Source organism: Haliaeetus leucocephalus, unplaced genomic scaffold (genome assembly GCF_000737465.1).
Source record: "Haliaeetus leucocephalus isolate CR32 unplaced genomic scaffold, Haliaeetus_leucocephalus-4.0 Scaffold163, whole genome shotgun sequence".
NCBI lineage: Eukaryota > Metazoa > Chordata > Aves > Accipitriformes > Accipitridae > Haliaeetus > Haliaeetus leucocephalus.
Genome location: NW_010972599.1, coordinates 204216 through 225965, shown reverse-complemented (window position 1 = coordinate 225965; position 21750 = coordinate 204216). Strand labels below are relative to the sequence as shown.

Genomic DNA, 21750 nt, shown 5'->3' with positions numbered 1-21750 from the left:
ACATTCCCATTACTTACCTGTTTTCAACTATTTGCTGTTAAATGCCCAGCATAGTGTGTTGGCAATTGTTTTCACTTCCCAGGGAGCCACAAGCCTTTCTGAGGTACTCGGCTTTCAAATGAAAGGAGTATTTTGTTTTCAGGTTTGGTATGACTTCTCATCTGTATCTTGCAGCAGTGAAGACCTTGAAGTGTCTTCTTGAGTGAGATCTCAACATTTTTGCAGATGAATTACCACTCAGCATGCAGAGCTTGCCGATTAAGAGCTGTTGTTTGTCACTTGGGGTATATGTTACAATGTTGACACTCCATGCAGGGTTTGTCCCTCCTCCAGAAACTTCAGTCTCCAAAAGGAAATTACACAGCTCTCAAATTTGATGGGTTTTGGTTTTCACTCATGGAAGCTTGTCTGCCTGCAGTCTGTACAATTGCCTTTCCAAAGCAAGTTGCTTTCTTTTCTTTCTTGAACCATGTATCTGTTTCCCATTCCTTAAATGTAATTGTATTTAAAGCCAGCATTTTTTGTAGCTTTGTGTTAAGAAATATGGTCTGTGGTTTTGCAGTGGAATTTAGGTTATGAATACAAAAACTGTAGTTTTATAAGGTGATTAAGTAGTTACTGCTAAACAGGTGAAAAGAATTATAGGGCTTTTTTTAATCTCAATGTATATTGGATAATTTTGGAAAAAAGTAGCTCTGGCCAAGGCGTTGTAGTGTGTATGTTTCAGAAGATTTGGTGGGTCCTTTTGATGCAGTATGGCAACGTATTCTGTAATCTACATCTATAATTTTAGTATGTTCTTGCCACATAGATGTTCTTCTGCAAAAGAAAACAAGGTTATTAATTGTTTTATTTGACTCCCGCCATGTCATTTTGTCATAAGCCAGTACTATAAAAATCAGTTAATTGTGATTTTTGCCTAGGACAGCAGCTTCTATGTGTTGGTAGCAGCCAGCATTGTATGGGAGCATCCTGTTCGAGGAAAGTGCTCTCCCACTGCTTTCAGAAGAGCTGGCTAGAGAAACAAATTCAAGTAGATTCCTGCAATAAATATAGTATACTCTCTGATAAATAAACATGGTGGTGGTAGGTATCCATTCAGGGTGGTATAAAATGTCATTATAAAGAAGCATAAACTATGAAGGTGATCAATGCACTTATTTAGAACTGATTAGGACTTAGTTTTCTATAATAATATGGTGGCTTAAGCTAAAGGGAAAAAAAGACTTAAAACATGAGGTATTCTAGCTGTAAAGAAGATGGTACCTCTAAAATTATCCGTTATGTATTTATGCAGGTATTTAAGACATATCGATTACAGCTGCAGAGACCAAATTTAAGAAGAGACATACAAAAGTCAGCACTCATTGTTTCAAAAAGTATGTAAACTTTGCTGCTTCATTGGAACCACAGGCTGCACACATAACATTACTCAGACTAGAAAATGGAGCTGAATTTTTTTTTTGCTGCTTTGCATGCACTTGCAAAAATACATTAGATCTTCCTAAGCATCAGAATGATTTAAAAATGGTAAATTACTTGCATGCCTTTTACACCTTTGCAGTTCAGTGCACTGTGAGATTTTTTTCTTGTCAGCACCAAAATACAAAGTTATGAAGAATATTGTAAACAGACAACTGATGGCATTAGTCCAAAATCAACAGTGCAGGTACCTCAAAAGAAGTGGCCAAACATGGCTTGATGGTTTTTTTCCTCTTATTTCTACTTTGCACAGTTTTTGCTGATAGAATACTAGTGAATTTTGCTTTTTAAACATAGTATAAATAAGAGAAGTAAGATTTATTTCTACTTTGTCCATTTGTTGCATTCACCTCTTCTACCCCCAAGATAAATAGAAGTACAGTTCTTTTGTTTTAACCAACTTTGGATTTTTGCAGTGTGGGGAGAAAATAGGTTTTTTTACTTACATGGGCAACTTGCTACTTCAGATGTTGTGCAACTACCTATACCAATTTTATATCACAGTGTTGTTTTTTGTAGGAGGAAAAATTGTCTCTATTAAGAACACTGGGCAGGCCACACAACAGTCCAATACTAAATGTGTATCTCTCTGTATCATTCTACCAGTCAAAACCAAATTGTATCATTTTCTAGATAGGGTTTATGCTCTCACCATGGAGACCAAACTGCATATGTTTAAGGGATTATATATCAAGTTAGAAAATGAATTATCAGCAGAAAAAGAAAAGAGTTCTTCCCTCTCCCTACCATGATGCTTTCAGTTAAATTAAGTTAATTTAGTTTTAAAAAGTTTTAAAAAATTTTTGCCTCAATTTCCAGTGGTAACCTTTCCCATATCTCTCAAATACCTGAACCTCAAGGCAGGTACAACAGCCCACTGTAAGTGAAGATCAGGTTTGAGACCACCTGAAGAACCTGAACACACATGTCCGTGGGACACAATGAGGTGCATCCCAGGGTCCTGAGGGAATTGGCCGATGTACTTGCCAAGCCACTCTCCATCATATTTGAAAAGTCACGGCAGTCAGGCGAAGACCCCAGTGACTGGCAAAAGGGAAACATCACAGCTGTTTTTAAGAAGGGTAAAAAGAAGGATCCTGTAAACTACCAACCAGTCAGCTTCACCTCAATGCCCAGTAAGATCATGGAGCAGATTCTCTGACATGGAAAACACGTCAAAAGATAGGGAACACAGGGAGGTGATTAGAGACAGCCAACATGGCTTCACCAAGGACGAATTGTGCCTGACTAATCTGGTGGCCTCCTGTGATGGAGTGACTGCTTCAGTAGACAAGGGAAGAGCTCCAGATGTTATCTACCTGGACATCTGTAAGGCCTTTGGTGTGGTCCCCCACAACATTCTTGCCATTAAATTGTAGAAAGACAGGTTTGTTGGATGGACTGTTAGATGGATAAGGAAGTGGCTGGACGGCCATGTCCAAAGAGTATAGTACGGCTCAAAGTCTAAGTGGAAACCAGTACTGAGTGCTGTCCCTCAAGTGTCCATACTGGGACTAATACTATTTACTACCTTCTTCGGTGACATAGACAGTGGGATTGAGTGCACCCTCAGCAAGTTTGCAGGTGACACCAAGCTGAGTGATGCAGTTGATTCACTTTGCTAGAGGGAAGGGATGCCATCCAGAGGGACGTTGACAGGCTTGAGGAGTGGGCCAGCATGAGCCTCATGAAGTTCAGATAGGCCAAGTGCAAGGTCCTGCACCTGGGTCAGGACAGTTGTCAGTATCAGTACAGAATGGGGGATGAACAGATTGAGAGCAGCCCTGCAGAGAAGGACTTGGGGATCCTGGTGGATGAAGAATGAGGTATGAGCCGGCACTGTGTGATTGCAGCCCAAAAAGCCAGTTGTATCCTGGGCTGCATCAAAAGAAGCGTGCCCAGCAGCTTGAGGGAGGCGATTCTGTCCCTTTACTCAGGTCTTGTCAGACCCCACATGGATCCAGCTCTGGGGTCCTCAGGACAAGACAGACATGGACCTGTTAGAGCAGGTCCAGAGGAGGGCCAAAAAAATGGTCACGGGGCTCAAATACCTCTCCTGTGAAGAAAGGCTGAGAGCATTGGGCTTGCTCATCCTGGAGAAGAGAAGGCTCCAGGGAGACGTGATCGCAGCCTTTCAATATATGAAGGAGGCTTATAAGAAAGACGGTGAAAGACTTTTTACCAGGACCTGTAGTGACCGGACAAAGGGCAACGGTTTTAAACTGAAAGAGGGCAGATTTATATTGCATATAAGGAAGAAGGTTTCTTTACGATGACTGAACAGATTGCCCAGAGAAGTTGTGGATGCCCCCTCCCTGAAAGTGTTCAAGACCAGGTTAGATGGGGCTTTGAGCAACCTGGTGTAGTGAAAGATGTCCCTGCTAATGCAAACCATTCTGTGATGTGAAATCTTGCTAATCCTATTTTTTTTAATTGCCTGAAATCCTCAAAACTCTGAGGTGATTATTGGAATTGGGTGATCTTTATTTTCCAGATGAAGAATTTGAATATACCCTGAGGAGTTCTCAGGGAGGGCGGGAAGGAAACTGTATGCCTATTAATACTCTATAAAGTAAGTACACTGTGAAATGAGAAAAACATAGCATATCTTCTACTTTTTCTTTCTGTATTTTATCTTGATCCCTTTTCTGTGCTGCAAAAAAATAGCATTTTCTGTAGCTGTTACACTTTTGTAGTGTTTCAGAGAAGACTTCTCTTGCATTGGTCATTCTTTTAGATTCAGTGGGGCTTTTTTGTCTTTTATACCTGTACTTACTTTACACTTGTAAAATGTAAATAATTATTGATTTTTCTGATGACCTCAACTAACTGGTTCATCTCTTAAACACCTTTAGGACAGAAGTGCGTGACAAATTAGTTTAAAAAGCTGTGATCGTGTAGATGCAAGCTTGGTTGACAAGCCCAGATTTTATTTATTTTCCCTGCTGTATACCTGATTTCTGCCATTGTGACTGTTGGAACTGGAGCTTTGTCCTGTTTTCTTTGTTACATGCTCCTTTTTAACTTACTTTATGTGAAAAGGCTTTCTAGACAATATCAACCTTTTTGTAGGATTTGGTAATTTACTGTAACTTTTTTCTTCTGGAACACAAAATGGCAAAAGTTGCCTACTGATAACACTTGCCTTATAAAATGCCTTCCTGCAGAAATACACATGAGCTGGTGTAAAGGACTTTGTCAGAGAGCAGGAGGAGACAGCGGAGGGAGAGGAGAGCTCAGATGGATGTGTATTCGTAGCATGTATTAAGAGTGTGTTTTCTAGAATAACATTATTTTCATTAATGCCTCTGCCTGCAATGGAAAGGCAAATTAATAGAGATTAGTTGAATGGAAGCAAATAATGGCTAATATATGTTTTATTCATCTAATGGAAAGATCAGTAAATAATAATAGGCAACTTGAGTCTTGTGTTCAAATTCATATTTTGTATCCATGACATTGCTATTTAAATACTGATTTAAAATTAAGAAACAGGAAGCAGCTTTAAACATAAGGGTAAATGTTTTATATTATTTCTGCAAACAAGTAGTGCAATTCTGTTTATTTTAAAGATATATGTTTGTTACATGCTATATAATACATCATTGTTTACTTTGGAAAAAGCTTGTCTTGCTGACATTTGCTTCAAAACTTACAGAGCTTCAGCATCTGAATGTTTTTTGTTTTTTTTTAAATTACAGTGTTCTCCCCTAGCGTGCTAATGACTGGTTGGTGAATCAGCTTTTAGATGGATATATTATCTGTATTCAGACTTAGAACTGGAAAATAAATTCTCATTTATAAATTTCTTTGACTTTTTTGCTATAATACACTTCTTAGTATTTTCTCTCCAAAAGACAAACTGTCCAAATGAACTGACTGGGTGCATGTGTACCTCTTTGGCATAACATGAAGGTATCGGACTGTGATGACTGGGTCTCTGCTACTGGATGCAGTTACATGTCATACAAACCTTCTGATATTATCCATACTTTCTAGTCCATATCCAGGCCCATATGATTTGCTGTGGTCAGCAGGTTATCATGTTCGTGAGGCTTTTCATATCAGGTCTCAGGATTAAAAGAATTTAGTTTTAGAATTCTGTCTAAAAGCAGGTTTTAATAAAATCCAAGTTTAGGACATAGGTCCTAAAATGCTCTTTCGTGTCTGAGCATTGACTGTGCTAAGCTTTTCTGATGCTGAAGCTTGACAGTAAATGCCAACCTAATGGAAGGTGTGGCCAGGAGGAAGCTGAGGACCACATGTCCCTTCCGCTGCTCCCGTGGTTTGCGTATTTATTTTTAACAGAACTACAGGGTATTCTGTTCTGTTGAACTGGTCTTAGTAGAGCAGTAGTAGAAAAATGCAGTCCTGTTCTGAGGATGCTTGTGTCCTGGGGCAGTAGAGGGTGAGTTCAGTGTCCTGGAGGCAAACAGTTTTGCTGGCCAATATTTGGAATATTAGGGTGTGTTTATTCAGTTTGATTACTGAGTTCTGAGAAATGTTTGAAATTGTCTACAATTCCTTGTATTGTTTGGGAGGGGCAGTAGCTTATGTGGCCTATCTTTAACAGGCCAGTTTGTTGCATGGAGCTCAAATCAGACTTACAGAAGTGGCTTTACCGCCATCTCCCCCCCTCCTCCCCCCCCCGCTATCTAATATATGGAGTTGTTTCGGCAGTACAGCAGCTGCCATTTGACTTAGCCCTCAGCTGGCTTCCTGATGAAATCAGTGCTAATTAGCCTTCTGTTTGGGGGTTCTTGGAGCTAATCTCATTGTGTTGTCAGTAGAAAAAACTTTGTCCCTACTTCTGCAAGGTTTTAGAGTAGCTTTTTACTACACTGTTACTGTGACCTCTCTTTTGCACTGCTGTGAAGCCCCCCAGGACTGGAGCTGTGGGAGGTAGAGAGGTACTTGCAGACTGCTGAAAGCCATAGGGTGCATTGCTGAACCACACTTTACTGAAAAGGTGTACAAACTGCAAGTAGAGCGCTCTTTCAGGGACCATTAATGAAAGTAAAGTATTTAAGCCTTATTCCATGTAATGTAAGGTGTGAAAGAATAGTTTGCATTAACTATAATTTATGAGTGAAGGTGACTTTTGTAATATGGCAAGGCATGCAACTACTATGTAATACAATTACATGATTTACATTCAGAAAAAAAACCTTATTAGTAATTTGCACTTTAAAATTAAAGGAATGCTTCTGTACTGTATTTGACTTGTATGTAAAACTTGCTTCATCAGATTATTAAATATCAGTGTCCATCTATTTTTAAATAGTACTGAACAGTTTACGTAAACTTCAGGGGATGTAGAATATCAGTTTGAAAATAATACAATTGCTTGATAGAATCCTTTTCTATCGTTAATAAAAGCTAACTGTGGATGAAAACATCACTGATATCCCTTGATGATATAGTATAGATTTCAGAGTATCATGTTTATAGAAAATGTTTCCAGATTTTAATAACACAAACATTTGTGCAGTGCTTGTATTTCCCATGTCTTCTCTGAGCGTTATGTTCCAAAAGCGTTTTACAAAGGCTGAGGTTTGGTACCTTAGACCAAGAAATATAACAAAAGCTGAAATCAGGAAAGGTGAAATACCACATCTCTACCATCAGCCAGTTTGAAATAATAAATTTTAAGTTTTTTTAATAAGAAGTCAGAACATAGCATAGCTTAGGATTTGAAGTTTTGCAATTGAAAAGGTTAGGATACAATAATTTCCAGGATACCTTGTTTATAGATGAAATTGAAGACTGACTTTTATAGGCACTGATTTTGTTAGATTGTGGCAACATAAGGAGACACAAAAATTTTAATTGCAGGAGGAGTAAAATCCACAAATGCTTAAACATGTTTTTCCTTTTGTAACAGGTGATAAATCAATATTGCATGAATCACTGATTTAAAGAACGAACCATTAAATTCCCACTCTAATCTTCTAATAGTTTATTCCACTAAGGAAGAGTCAAAACAAGAAACATGATTGTTATGAAACAGTGATTGTTTCAGAATTAATCCACACCCATTTTTTAACATCAAGAATGCTTTTCTTTTTATTTTGAAATTTCAGGAGCTCCAATTTCAAAGACTTACCAGAGAACTGGAAGTGGAAAGGCAAATTGTGGCTAATCAGCTAGAAAGATGTAGGCTTGGAGCAGAATCACCAAGTATCGCCAGCACAAGGTACAAGTCCTGATGACTTCACTTTCATATGTCCCATAAATTAAAGGGCTTTTTAGTGGTGCTTATGTCCTACATACATCTATTTCACTGATAGCTGTTCACCTTCCATTAATATTTGAAGTATTAAAAAAAATATGCAGATTTGATGTAAAGAGTTATGGGACAGTTTAAAGAAGCCTCTCTAATTCATTACATTTTCAACAGAGTGTATGTAAAGCTTTAATTTCTCTTTAAATATGTTGAATTTTACTTTTAATATTCAGCCAAAGAGAAATACAGTGGATTTAACACATATTTGTATCAAAGTAACAGTGCTAGTTAAATGTAGTAATCAAAAAAATTTTTTTTTTTCCTGAATTAACTACCTAGTTTCATCCAGCTTTTCTGAAATACTTTCTGTTGTTAAATTTGTTTTCAGGGAACATCTTGCTGTAAGTGTGTTAGCATATTTAAATAGTACGAAACATACCTAATATATTTCACATACAATGACAATAACTATAGCAAAGCATTTTGTTAATATTTCAGCTGTAACTAGTATTCTGATTATCTACTTTTTTCAATTCTTTAGCAAACTTTTTAACTCTAAATGTGTTTGCGCACCTATTCATCTCAAGCATATCAAATGATTGGTAGCTCTTGAATCTGAAAGCCTTGATAACAATGTGTTCTCTTATGAAACATTTATACCTGCATTTCGGGTTACAGCAAACTTCATGTTGGCATGTACATAGAGAGTATGCTCTGAACATTATTATTTCTTGCCTTAAATACTGTTTGTTTCTATATTCTTTCAGCAATAAACTTGGGTATCACTCTGAAATGTTTCCTCCTCTGGCCATAATAAATATTTCTGCAAGTTAAATGGAAAGTTGTTCCTACAAAAACTTAAGAAACAGGAAGTGATGATTTAAAAATAAATTTAAAAAATCCAGTGTACCAGCTAATGCAATTGTTTTTATACATCAAACTACCCAACTTGTCATTTGACAGTGTTGTTACTATCATGACAACTTTTGTATAAGAAATCTGAAATATTCAAAAGCATTCTTTGGACAAGACAACTGTTTTATAGCCTTCATGCTTGCCTATCTTCCCTCTAGATCCACATATTTCTCCAGCTGTTGCTCAGATTTTGTTTTGAAAGCTAAGAAAGTTTAATTCCTGTGGAAGAATAAGTAAAAAGCTTCAGTTATTTTATGCTTCCAACCACCTTTCATTCAGTCTTGAATGTCCATTTTCAGTGAATTTGCCTGAGTAATACAAAGGAAAAGGTTTTTCTACATCCCAAGTCCAGAGAATTTTGCGTACAAAGAACACCAGAGTTAGCTTATGCCACAAGTAACATTGAGTAGTTAGTTTTTGAAATAATGTACAATTACCAGTATCTACACAATAAGTCAGATCCTATACTTCTATCAAATACTGTCATTTACAAAGACAGAAAACATAGTTTACAGCATCATGGAGTCATTTCTTCTTTTGGTTGCTTCCTTATGGCTAAATGATGTTTATTTGTATTAAAAAAAAAAAAAGATTATGAAAGTTTAGGGGGAGAAAATAAGAGCACGTAAGTTGGTTTGTAGTATACTTTGGTACATCTGTGAATCTAGATAAACTCTTCAAGGTCTTGTATACTGGGCCATAAATTTTCCATAGTTATTAATAAAATATTTCACATTTTTAAAACAAAAGCCTAATTATATTCTTACTTCTTACAGACACCTCTGTATTCTGACCACTGTTCTTCTTTTTCTAAATTTTCTTACCCCAGCTGAGTCTGGTCCTGTATAGATGAAAATGCTATGCTACATTACTTTTTTACTGAGGGACATGGAATTAAAACTTGGTGTAGACAATATGTTCTGAGATGTGTGTGTCTTTGGTTAATTTTTTTACTTATTCTTTAATGCAGATACCCCGTTTAAGAGATGTGTGAGAAGCTTAAAAAAAAAAATCTGTATTTGAATTAGGTGCTTTCATTTCTTCACAAGTTGCTTCCAGTGTATTTAGAAGAGTTATTGAAAGAATCAAGGTAAAACAATCTCTTAGAGCAGTATCATAGTAGATGCAAACATAGCAGCAAAATTTATAGCTGTAAAAAGGTACCTGTGTTTCCCCAAACTAGGTAAGGTAAATGTTTTGCTAAGGCTGACAAGAAATTAAATAAACACGAAGAGGGCATGGAGAAAAGGCTCGGAAACTGAATGCTGTGTTGAGAGATTGGTCATGGACAGCTAACAGCCTGCTCCCAGAAACACAGAAGTTAAGCATTTTGGAGAACAAGATGATGTTTCTCCTAGCCAGATGTAAGAATTGTCGGACAGAGTCTTATATTAAAAAAACTACCCAAACCCAAATGAAAACCTAAACGACAAAAACTACAAAAGCAAGCAAAACTAAAGCATAAGATGCGTATACCTTTTTATTTTTATCCTTTGTTCAAGTTTTCTGTCCCTGAGGAAATCAGCAATGCTTTGTTTCAAAGATAGTACTTTAATCTTCTTTAATGTGGTTAAAACGTTTGGGAGAATTTCATTTCAGAGGTCCGACTGAAGGTTTTGTTGACCTCGGTGGTTGCAGCAGTGCCTCTGATTTACCCACTTCTAAACTGGATTCCTGCAAGCTGGCATTGGCCTGGAAGTGGTGCTGCTTTGCAAAACAGATGCTGACATGAAGTCACAGGTACTTTTGTGGCAGCATGTGCCTGTCTTGGTGGTTGCAGCTTGGGCTTCAAGCTGTTCTTTGTGTCAGTCAAGTCATCCCTTTGAGCCAGCTCGTCACCCAGGTGCACAAGTGCCAGCCCAAGGGAAGTCATGGTAACAGCTGGTGAGGGAAGGGGGAAATGTGACATCAGTACTTTAAACCAGCTTAAACTTCTGCAGCTTCTCAGCCGTCCTTCATGGCCGTGAGCCCAAACACTAGCACAGCGTGGAGTGCAGGCTGTGCAGATGTACACCTGGATAAATCCTTCTGGAGGTAGGCACTGGTGATCAGACTGTCACCTACTTGAGCATGTCTCAGAAGGACTCTCATTTCAGAAGCATGGTTCATTCTGTTATTGCTAGTCCTTAAGAAATGTATGTGTTGCTTTATACACATGAACAAAGCAAAACAAACAGAAGGTACTTGCAGTTTAGGTTTGTTAGTCTGTTGCCCACGTGTATTACAACTATATTGTAAATGCAAGCAGCACACAAGAGTAGTTGGCCGTTTGCTCTCTTAAGAGGAGTGTGAAAGATGAGAACAAGCAGATCTGCAGATCCTAAACAATTGTAGTGTAATGGGTGGAGAAGGAAGCACTAGATCAGCTGCAGCCCTGGATTCCAATATGGCTTTTTTTTTTTGTGCACCTGTAGCTTACTTGCCTGTTAAAATTATTCCTTCTCATAATTATTTTTATAAATGGGTATTGTGCTAGCACTTCTAAGATATTTCATGGCATCCCATACACTTTCAAACCTCTTAAGAGCCTGAAATGATACATGATCAGTGTTACATATAAGTATTAAATATTTTTGCCCATGTTATACAAGATCAGAGATGATAGACTGGGAAAAACAATGTGAGGTTTCAGCTGTATCTTCTTACTTTCATTTCATGCTATAACATGCACACGGTTCTGTGAAGAAGCAAGCTACTGGGCTGTTCAGCCTCCCATACAAACATATAGCATTGCAGCTAACTTTCCATCTGTAGCGTTACTGATTCAGTTGGATTTAGTTCTGGGCTGCCAGATGTGTTGGAGTATGTGCTGATGCAGGTAGATATTAATATGTATCAAGGGTCAGTAGTCTGACTCACTTTATAAAACACAGTTCCTAATCTCTGAGGTGGGAGTTGGCTATATGACTCTCACAGTTGACCAATTCTTTTTGTGAGTTATCTGTTGTGTGTAACATGAAAACTGGGTGTTGTTGGGAGCCAAAAGGCTCATACTTATTAATTTAATTGTAAAATACTGCACTCATAATAGCAGCTTGTCACAAACACTTTAACAGAAGTATATAAATGGCACACTAGACTTCATCAGAGTGCAAGGCCTTTTGGCAGTACAGTAAATAATAAAAAAAAATTTAACACTTCAGGTACTGAATGGTCAGTTTGAGTAATAATGTGCCTACTTAAAGTCTTCTGAGTTTTGTAAAATTAAATGTATTCATAGCTACTAGGATGGTTTATTTTCTCAATTTTTCCCAATGCCGATTGAAATACAATCTGTATTTTCTGTAGTAGTAGAAAATATTCCAAAGTGATTCAGTAAAATATTACACTCTGTGATTGAACACTGTAAACTTTCTGTGAGATGAACATGTATTGCATTTCATTGTCACACATTTTTTTCTTATAAAATGGGAGAATGCTTATAAAGAGTATAAACAGAGCAAGTAGTTTTGCTTGAAAGCCAGCATGCTGTCATGTTAAGCTCTGTAACTTTTGTTCCACTTGAGGAGCAGTAACATGCAAGACACTTCCAAACTGCGCGCCGCCCCCACGCTTGGGGCATTCCATGGCATGCAGCAGCAAGTTTATCCTGACAAGACCGCTCACATTAAGCTGATCTGGGTATAATTATCCTTACAGAAACTGGTTTCATTTTGTTCATATGACGTACCAAATATTTCAGCATTTCTAAAAGGTACATTTGAAATTGCTTGCATATATTGCAATATATAATGTCACCAAACTTTCATGGCATATTATAAGCTCCATAAAAATTACCTTTAGAATCAGTATGTGCTTTTGGGGTGGGAAGAGGGAAGGAATCACAGTAATTCAAACTATTTATTTATTTATTTACACTAATACTACACTTACTGAAATTTGAGAACAAATCAATTAAAGAGCTACATTAAATTTAGAAGTAAGAAAGAAAATATATACTTAATTTTCTTTGCAGGGCTTCAGCATACAATAAAAGCAGGACTAAAATTTGACAGAATTTAGCTAGGTAATGAATAATTTTGAATCAAAATCTCCTAGTTGATCATCATAGAGCTGTTGGAAGAATATTTTGGGCGCAAACATTAATAGTCCATTTATCCTAACAATTTAGAAGAAATGGTGATTAATGGCATCATTAGTAGCTAGCTAGGAACTACCTGCCATGTTGGATAAAATAACCAGTCATCAGGTCACCTGACAGTTGCTGATGCTAAACGTTCAGAGGAGGTACCCATCTCCGTTGCACAATGATGAAATCTCCTTTTGTGAGAAATTGGTCCCTCCTGTGATTGTATTAGGTGTTACAGTTCTTACTTAGTGTATTATAAATCTTCTTTAATAGCTGTGGAGTTTCTATTCTCTATATTACAAATAATTACATATAAAGATTTGGGGTTTATTTTATTGTGTTTTAGACTAATATCTTGTGACCTTAATTTCAGAACTTGAGAAGGGACTGTTAGGTTTGTTCTCTGTTTTTTAAAACACTCTCATTGAGTGTCTTCTCTGTCTTTACTATTTGATTGAACTTTGAAATGCCCTACTTAAGAATTGTCTTAGGAAATGAATTTATTTTTTTCTTATCTTTCATTTTGGCTAATTCCCTAGTAGAAAAAAAAAGGGGGGGGGGGGAGAAAAGGCAAGAACAGAACCATTGGTCTATGTAACATCAGCAAATTTTCAGGATTTTTTCACGTTTTCTTCACAGCCCGGTTCTGATTTGCCTTTTTGACTGTACCTATGTGTTAGACAGAAGTTTCCATTGATGTGTTTCCTTCTGGTTTGTACAGTTTCTTACTTGCTTACTTCAGGTCTTCAGGCAGTCCTGGGAATGTAAATATAGTAAGAGTCATGCTTATAGGTAGTTTCATTAGAGTTTAAGGTGGACATACAACCTTTGATGTGTATATAGTATGTGTTGCATTATTTTCTTGGTTGTAGTTTTACCAAATGACTTCAGGAAGCATTATAGTGTCCTCTAACTTCTAGGACCTAAAGAGTCACTATATTTCCAGTCAATCCATCATTTAATAAGGCTATTTAAGGTGCTTAGCTTAGTTAGTGGGTGATCAAAAGCACTTATCTTGAGATACAGAAGACATCATTCCAAATCTCTGATGCTGAATGCTATCTCTTTCCTTTGGCACTTCAGCTGTGGCACTCAGGCAGCTTCAACTGTTTGTTTAAAATTACAGGGTGTGCTATCATTTGTCTTGAGTCCACAGAAATTTAGGAATGCTTCTTTTTTGCATGTCTACATCAAAAATTAGTGAAACTTGCAGTTTCTTGTTATAGCTCAAGTATTCATATACTTGCTTTCTGTTTACCCAGACGGTAAGCCTTTCTGAAATTCTGTCAAAGCTTTTGAATGCCAGTAGAATTGAGGAATTTGGGGTTTTTAATGCAATTTGCTGATGTTCAAATATGAAAAAAAAACCCTGTAGCTTACTGATGAGTTGCTCTGGTGATAAATTGAAGAGTGATGATTTAATATTGACTTCAGCTGCATATGTAAATACTTCCTATCTTACCCCGTAGTAGACTGGGCTACAAAATAGGATTGTTATTTTTATTGTGAATGTACATCTACCGCATGCTACAGATTGAGATGCATTAAGTGACTGTGTGTCAACTGAATTACAGTAACTGCTTGTACATCTCATGTAAGATGACCTAAAGTCTCTAGTGGACAGTTGTGATGGATCAGGTGGTAGGCGTTTACTTGTTACTCTCTGAAAATGCCTGAAGTTCTGAAAGGGCAGTGATTGTTGTGGTAGTTACTCCGGTGCATCATTTAGGTAAAATAATACTTGAAGAGCTGTTAATTCTTTCCAAAGACAGCCAAACCTGCCAGAGACCTGCATTTTGAATTACTATTTCGTGGTACCAGTGGGAAGAGGTCGGTGGTGGGGGGTGTGCTGTTACTACTGTCGCAGTGCTAACTGTGCATGGTGTCAGACAGCGTACGGTGTAGGGTGGCAGTGATGTCCTGCTGTCCATAGGGCTGGTGTTCCCTGTGCCCAGCTGTTCTGCGTGGCTGCCTGCTCTGGGGGCTTGGGAGTCTCAGTCACTTCTCAGCGTTGGGTTTCAAACTGAAATAGCATCCTTCAGTATGAGTGACCACAGCGGGGGTAGTATTCCAGATAACAGCTTTCTAAATTCATACCCAGAGCGTTAGTGCTTGCCTGTGTCAGCTGAAAACATCTAGCGAGTTGTAGGACCGCTTGCTCTTGGTGGCAGAGCTGTTTAATTTCTGTATGTGGGACACAAGATAGATAGCTATGGTACTTAGTACAGCGTCTAGCAGAGTGGGTACAGGAATTAGTGGAATCAAGAAGATAGCTATTAGAGAAGTTGAAGACTGAAAATTACCTCCTTTAGTTAAAATATTTCTGAAAACTTCTGCTAATCTATATCAACAAGAAAAGCAAAAATACAAAATCTCATTATATTGATTTTGATGGTTGCCAGTTGCTTGTAATGTGCGTTACAAGTATATGGAATTTAATATATGCCATATTATCAGAAAAATCCCCCTATACCAAGAACTTACAGTTACACAAAGCTTTAAGCCTTCATACTGCATATAATTGTAAATGTGTTCTTTATGTAGATATTTAAAACGGAAGATAAAGGACAAGTAAAACAATACATTCTGTCTGAACAGGCACTTAAGTTTTGGCTGGCAGCTCCAGCAGCAAGCACGAATCCCTGTGAATAAACTATTTGCTACTGGGTGCCTGACAGAACAGATGTATTCCAATGATGAAAGCTTAGCCAAGCAGTAAACTAAAATACTAAAGAAATATATGTGAAGTACATACATTTTCAACAGAATTATATATTTAGCTTTTTACAGCTTTTCACCATTTTGGAAATATTTAATAAATAACGTGATTTTTTTCAGCTGTTGCCTTTTTAATGACAACAGTGGTATATTCAGGCAGTTAAGACAGGCAATGGAAATCACTACTTTTCTCTCAAGCAGTACTGTTTAAATCAGAAATACACTTCACCTTACGGAATACTTGCTAAGATAATAGGCTTAAACTCTTTCTGTAATACCTGCAGAAAATGTATGTAGCACTGAGATTTTAAGTTAACTGTCCAGTCTAGAAACCGAAGATCATAGTTGTGTTTACATAATTTTTAAAAAATAGCATGCTGCTTAAGACATTGTAACAAGAATTAGAAATCTGTAGTTTTCTTAAACTTCAGTATTGTTCCTGTAGCCTTGCTATCCCATACACAGGTACTGTCAGAGATCTGGCCGTGACCTAGACCAGCCAGTTCTGCCTTTGAAGTGTGGCCAAGTTCTTGAGCTGTCATAGCCATTTGACTGAGACGAATGTTGACCTCCTTTTCTAACTTAGAAATCCAAAGCTGGAAAGTGTTTATTTGAGAGCTGTTGCTTGAGGAATGTAAAATGGTACTAGTGATACTTGGTATGTTTTGTCTCTAAATGACCTCATATGCAACCTTTTCCATTTATCAGATTTTTTTTTTTTTTCCAGATTGGCAGCTGGTTTAATTTCGTGTCTAAGATACCAGCTTTGAACTAAAGCTGTAAGATGGCAAAGAAAAGGTGTGAAATTAAGAAAGGGACAAAAGAAAAACAAAAAAACCCCCTGAACCCAACCAAACAAAAAAATCCAGATATTTAGGAAATACAAGTGAGGGAAGAAAAAATGCAAAGGATAAAAAAAAAAAAAGGGAATAGATGGGTTTCAGCGGAGTTTATATGCATGCTCCATCTTCAGTTACCAAATATTTGTGTTACTCACTAAAAAATTAATGTTTCAGTGTATGTATTTTATCTGCACTTAGTGTAAAGTTATGTTTTATTTCACTTATTCTTTGTGCTTTTGTGAAGCAGATTGAGAAAGGAAGAGAAAATTCTCTTCATGTACATGACCGTATGTCTGATATTTTATCTATGCTTTCCTTCCATAGTATTTAAAAATAGCTGCTATACTGTAATAATATTTATCTCTAACTTCTTTAATTGAAAACTCTATACATCATACCAAACTATTCTGAAAGAAAAATAGAATTTCTGCATGTCTACCCTACTAACCTAATTCTTTTTCAAGGATAATACTAGGCTAAAATTAAGTATTTTTAGAAGTGCAGTGCACCACATGTGGGCTCTCTTTAGATAGATTACATTTTAATATCAGGGAGAGACAGCATAATGACTAGTTAATGGCAGCAGCCTCTCATTGGCAGTGCAATATTTGACCACACTGGTTTTTAAACAGAAGAATTAAAATGCATTAGACTTACTTATCAAAGCTGAAAGATTTGGTGACTTCAAAACATTTCATCTCTAAGGTGACAAAATCAGATGATGAAGTCAGTAAGTGGTAGATGATGGACTTTTGCAAAAATAATTTAATAAGAATCAAGTTAAGTTGTTAACCAGTTTAATTTTTCATGAAGTAGCTTTCTACTTATGACCCATAGTCAGAGCAACCTTTATCCTTCATAAGTTCTGTACATGTAAAGAAAGTTCAGTTAGCCAGATGCATGGGGTAGAGATACGTTTGGGGTTTTTATAATCTTGTGTATGTAAGAGTAAAGTATTTCTGTATGCTTAGCACTTTTTACCTTTCCTAGCACCCCAGAATGATGTCATCTCATTATAAGGAATTGAGTTTCCAGAAAGTCTGAGGAATGAAGTAAAAGGTGAAGACTGTAAAACTTGATGTTCGGGTAGCATGAGAATTCTGGGGCCAATGTTCACAGTATCTGTCAAATAGTTTTCATATTTCTTCATTTCAGTGGAGAAAAGTATTAATGAATAGTCTAACAGTAACTGATTAAAGAACCCATATATTGCAAGTTTGCTTGCTGAAGAATAAAGAACATAGTCTGTAAAGAATTTATGTAGATTAACTTTCAGAACTCAGCTTTCAATAATTAAAATTCATTCCGGTTTATACAAATTCTTTTGAATTCAATACCAGTTTTGGTACAAATTTCCTCATGAATTTTAACAATAGAAATATTTTTAAAGGCTTTATCAAAATAGTTACAAGGTTTAGTTTGCAAGCAATAAAAGAGTGAAGTTGCACAGAATTGAGTTTGGCATGTAGTTACAATCCCCAGAATATGCCAAAGAAACATTCTGGAGCTAATGCACTAGTTAGATTCCATGGTGGTGTACTAGAAATGAGAAACATTTGTAACTTTTTATTTAAATTCAATTAACTGTAGCCCAAGGCTGTGCAAAAATTGAGGTTTGGTGGTCTTGGCACTGCTTACTGCTCTGGAATAGCCAGGTGATCGTGGTACAGTTCCTTTGCTGCAGAGTTCCGGCTGTCTCTAGATACTTCTGGTTTTTCACGGGGCTGTCTAGGTTGTGTACCATGTTCACTTAGTCTGTTCTTCTTTGGAGAAAGTTGTAATAGCTTAAGAAATAACCATCTGTAGCCATTTATTACCTCCTGTTAGCTGGAGGCTATGACCTTCTTTCCTGAAACGCCTTAGCAGGTTCTGTCATGCAAAATCTGGGTTTGTTTAAATCCCAATTTAAACTATACCACTAAAGGTAGTTTAAACTAATCCACCTGGCTTTGCGCTCAGGTGGAATGACAGAACTCACATGGTCACAGTAGCTGAGTTTTGGGGAAGGTAGCTGCTGGTGGTTGTAGGGTAACTTCTTAAACTATCCTACTTAAACCCACAGGATGACATTCAATTGAACTAGTTGCTTATCCTGTTTTGGCATGTAGTTTGATTTTTGTTCATGTACTTACTTAGTGTTTCTGACATTGGACTTTTGTTCCAGTACCACTAAGTGATTTTGTCTTTGTCTAAACTTAAGATATTTGTGCTTCTGGGCTTGGACAAGATGGTCCTTCAGGAAAAAGAAAATATCTGAAAGTTCAGGCATGCACCTGAATTTGATGGTCTGTGTTTGAGCACCCTTCTCTCCACAAGCATCTCGGAAATACAGTCAAACACAAAGAAACTTCTGAAGGCAGATGAGCCTGGAAAGCCTCAGTCTGGAGTTCAACTCTTCACCTGTAATTCTATACACCAAGTTTCAGTCTGTTTAACTGGTCCACTTTATCTACATTCTAAAGAAAAAATAAGTGTAGCACCCCAAAAGATACTAAAATTGTAGACTGAGGGAAAGAATAGCCAATACATAGTAAAAATTCTGTTACTACCTAGATATGAACCTGGCTTAAGGTTGAACATGCTTGAAGCCTGCATTTGAATTCTCCTTTTTCTTTACATTTCATTGTAATTGTAGTTTAGTTTGTGCTAGTATGCAAGTTTAGCACTCTTATACACAAATACCACAAATACTTTGTTTCCAAAAAAGGCTCCTAAATGACTGGTTTTGTTTTAGAAAATAGTATCTAGTGTTGTTCATGTTGCTGTGCTAAAGTTTTTTGTAATTGGTAGCTGTGGTAGAAAGAAGTAAAATAAATAATACTAATTTAGAAATAGGTACATCTTACCCAAAATCACAGTTTCATGCTGATATTTAGACATCATAAAATCTGATGGACTTGCCTATTTTTTCTTTAAATAGCTTTTTGTTTGGAAGATAGCAGCTTATAATCATTGCAAAAATGATTTAATATTCAAAGTTTGATAGTTCATATGTAGAGTGAGGAAATACTCTACATATTTTTATGGAAAAATGTATCTAATTTTAATAATACATGGATGAATTTTGCATTTGTCTGCAAAGGTAGTCGTGCATCAATACTGTTATCAACACATGAAAGAACATTGCTTTGTAGAAGAAAAAATGGTTAAGATAGTTTGATATAAAATAGTTACTGGAAAAATATAAGACAAGTAAGCATTTACACTGATACTAAACAACTGCTTGATCTTGTGAAATAGTTGTATCTTAAGGCATCTCTTTAACCTTGACAATGTAAAATCCGTTATCTTCTTAACACTTAGAGGTGTACATGTTTTGATGTGTCAGATGGTTTGACTTCTCATCACATACAAAGGATCAGAATTTTCTCTGGAAAACTGGAAAATGAAATAACAGTAAAAACTGTAGGTCTGTTTCTGTTCATTTTTTTCAAACTGCTTTACATGTAGAAGCAAAATGCTCAAGAATTGTGATTCCCAAACTTCCCTTGCTAGACCCTACCACGAGCAGTGAATACTCCTGTCTTTGAAGTGGTTTGTTTACTGCTAATCATGCACATATGACTGTGAACACTTGCTATATACTATTTTATTTATGTCATTACACCTTTATAGCAAGTGCGTATCACAAGTCATGCTCTTGTCTGTCCTGTTGCAGATAAGTTAGGCTGCTTGATAATTTGCCATGCAGTAAGTTACAGGGCATTTCCGTTGAATAATACAAAATTAAAATCAATAACAAATGGTTTAGTTGTCAGGTGTAAAGTGCTGCAGAGTGTTATTTACGTGGGCTATTGAAACTTTGTCTGCTGAGGTTTTTTGTACAATTCTGTATGCTCTGGTTAAAAAAATTAAAAATCCAAACTAGCCACATGGTTCATTTTTGTGATAATTTTTTTTCTTTCTGCAGCTCTACTGAGAAGTCATTTCCTTGGAGATCGTCAGGTATTATCTTTTATGTGTACATTTTGCTTGCCTCAAACTTTATTTTCTTGGCATTCACTTCTTGTTATGAAGTGAACTGAACATTAGCAGCAATGCTACATATCTTTTTCAACTATCTTTTCTAAAGTATAATATTAATATCCTCTTTCTCACACGTGAAGAGATTTGTGTGTTCCTCTGTTATTGTAAAAGGTTGTTTTGGCTTAGAGGTAGTTGCAGGTACTTTTCTTGCACCTTTTTGTGCCTTTGCATTTTTGTGTTTGATGTGACCATAACAACAGTCTTGTGTATTGGCTCTCCTTTGCAATTAATTAAAAAATACGTTTGAGTCTTCCCCTTGGCAGGTAAGGATCATGAAAAAACACTGTATATTTAAGCTTGAAAACTTATTTTCTTTTTACAGATATTCTTACTTAACTGAGAAAATCTCCAATAAGTGAAGGTTTTTCTGAGAGTTCTTTTTCTGTTTTGTATCTCAGGATAGCTCAAACTTTTTTCCCAAAACAAGAAACGTTTGTCTTGTAGTACTTCTACATCTACTCTTGAGTATATTAGGTGGAATGGATAGGACTGTATCTTAAAAGCGACATTCAAGTGTCTTTTGAAATAATCCAATCTGTCCTTCACAGATCAGAGCATTTAACTAGTTAGGCTTTCTGCATCAGTTAAAATATTTAACATTGAAAAGTCAATCTTCTGGACAGTGGTTGTCTCTTTAGAGTGATGAAGTGTATGTGCAGAAGTCAATATGTCAAAACCGCACAGCAGGACCAGAGATGGGACCTTGACTCCCTGCGAATTACTTCTTGCACTGGATCGTGTTTCTCTAATTCAATCATGTAGTCTTGACAGAATGTCATATTAAGTAAACCTGGTCTAATGTAGTCAAAATGCAATTAGCATTTTAGGTAGCTTGTTAAAAGTTTTATTAACCAAATTCGGTATAGTATTAATATCATATCTTTATATAAGGATGCATGCAGCTTTAAAAGCGATCCAGTTTCTGCTGTACAAAGAATAAACACATTGTAGTTATCTGCTTGTTCACTGAAGCATATTCATAATTATGATAATTGTGACTATTTTAGGTAAATAAGTCTCTCAAACTATCTACTTTCCCTTCCCCTACCCATTGCTGGTTTTTGTTTTTATTAAGAGGCTAAGCTCTTAAACTTGTGCATAATTGTATTTACATGGTTTCAGTTGCCACCATGGTATCGCCTCAGCTGAGGTGAGGCACACATTAGCTTTTTTCCTTTCTTTCAAATCTAATATTCTCAACAGCCTACTTGTTGTGGCATTTAAATTTTGCTAGTCATGATGGTGCTTTCGAGGTATTCTTTTAGCAATGTTTTTTAAACAGAAGTCAAATTTGTTTTTTCAACTAATTGAGAAATTAGTTTTACTTATGCTTTCAATGTGAAAATTATTTTTGTGTTTTGTTTTTTTTTAAAATCACATAATTTCCCGTGGTTCTATAATGTTCCAGTGACAGTTCACAACTGTAAAGATACTTTCTGACAGACCTCAGTCATTTATTGGATGATTTATCT

At 36.5% G+C, this 21750-nt stretch overlaps 1 protein-coding gene across 3 annotated transcripts in view; it reads left to right on the top strand.

The window, feature by feature from the left end:
* PKP4 (plakophilin 4) overlaps window positions 1-21750 on the top strand; it is a 76238-nt gene that overhangs the window by 6448 nt on the left and 48040 nt on the right. For all 3 annotated transcript variants that reach the window (XM_010563041.1, XM_010563043.1, XM_010563042.1), the window contains exons 2-3: window positions 7566-7678; window positions 20163-20197. In XM_010563041.1, the coding sequence (XP_010561343.1) occupies window positions 7566-7678; window positions 20163-20197 (148 nt within the window). The remainder of the gene's footprint in view (window positions 1-7565; window positions 7679-20162; window positions 20198-21750) is intronic.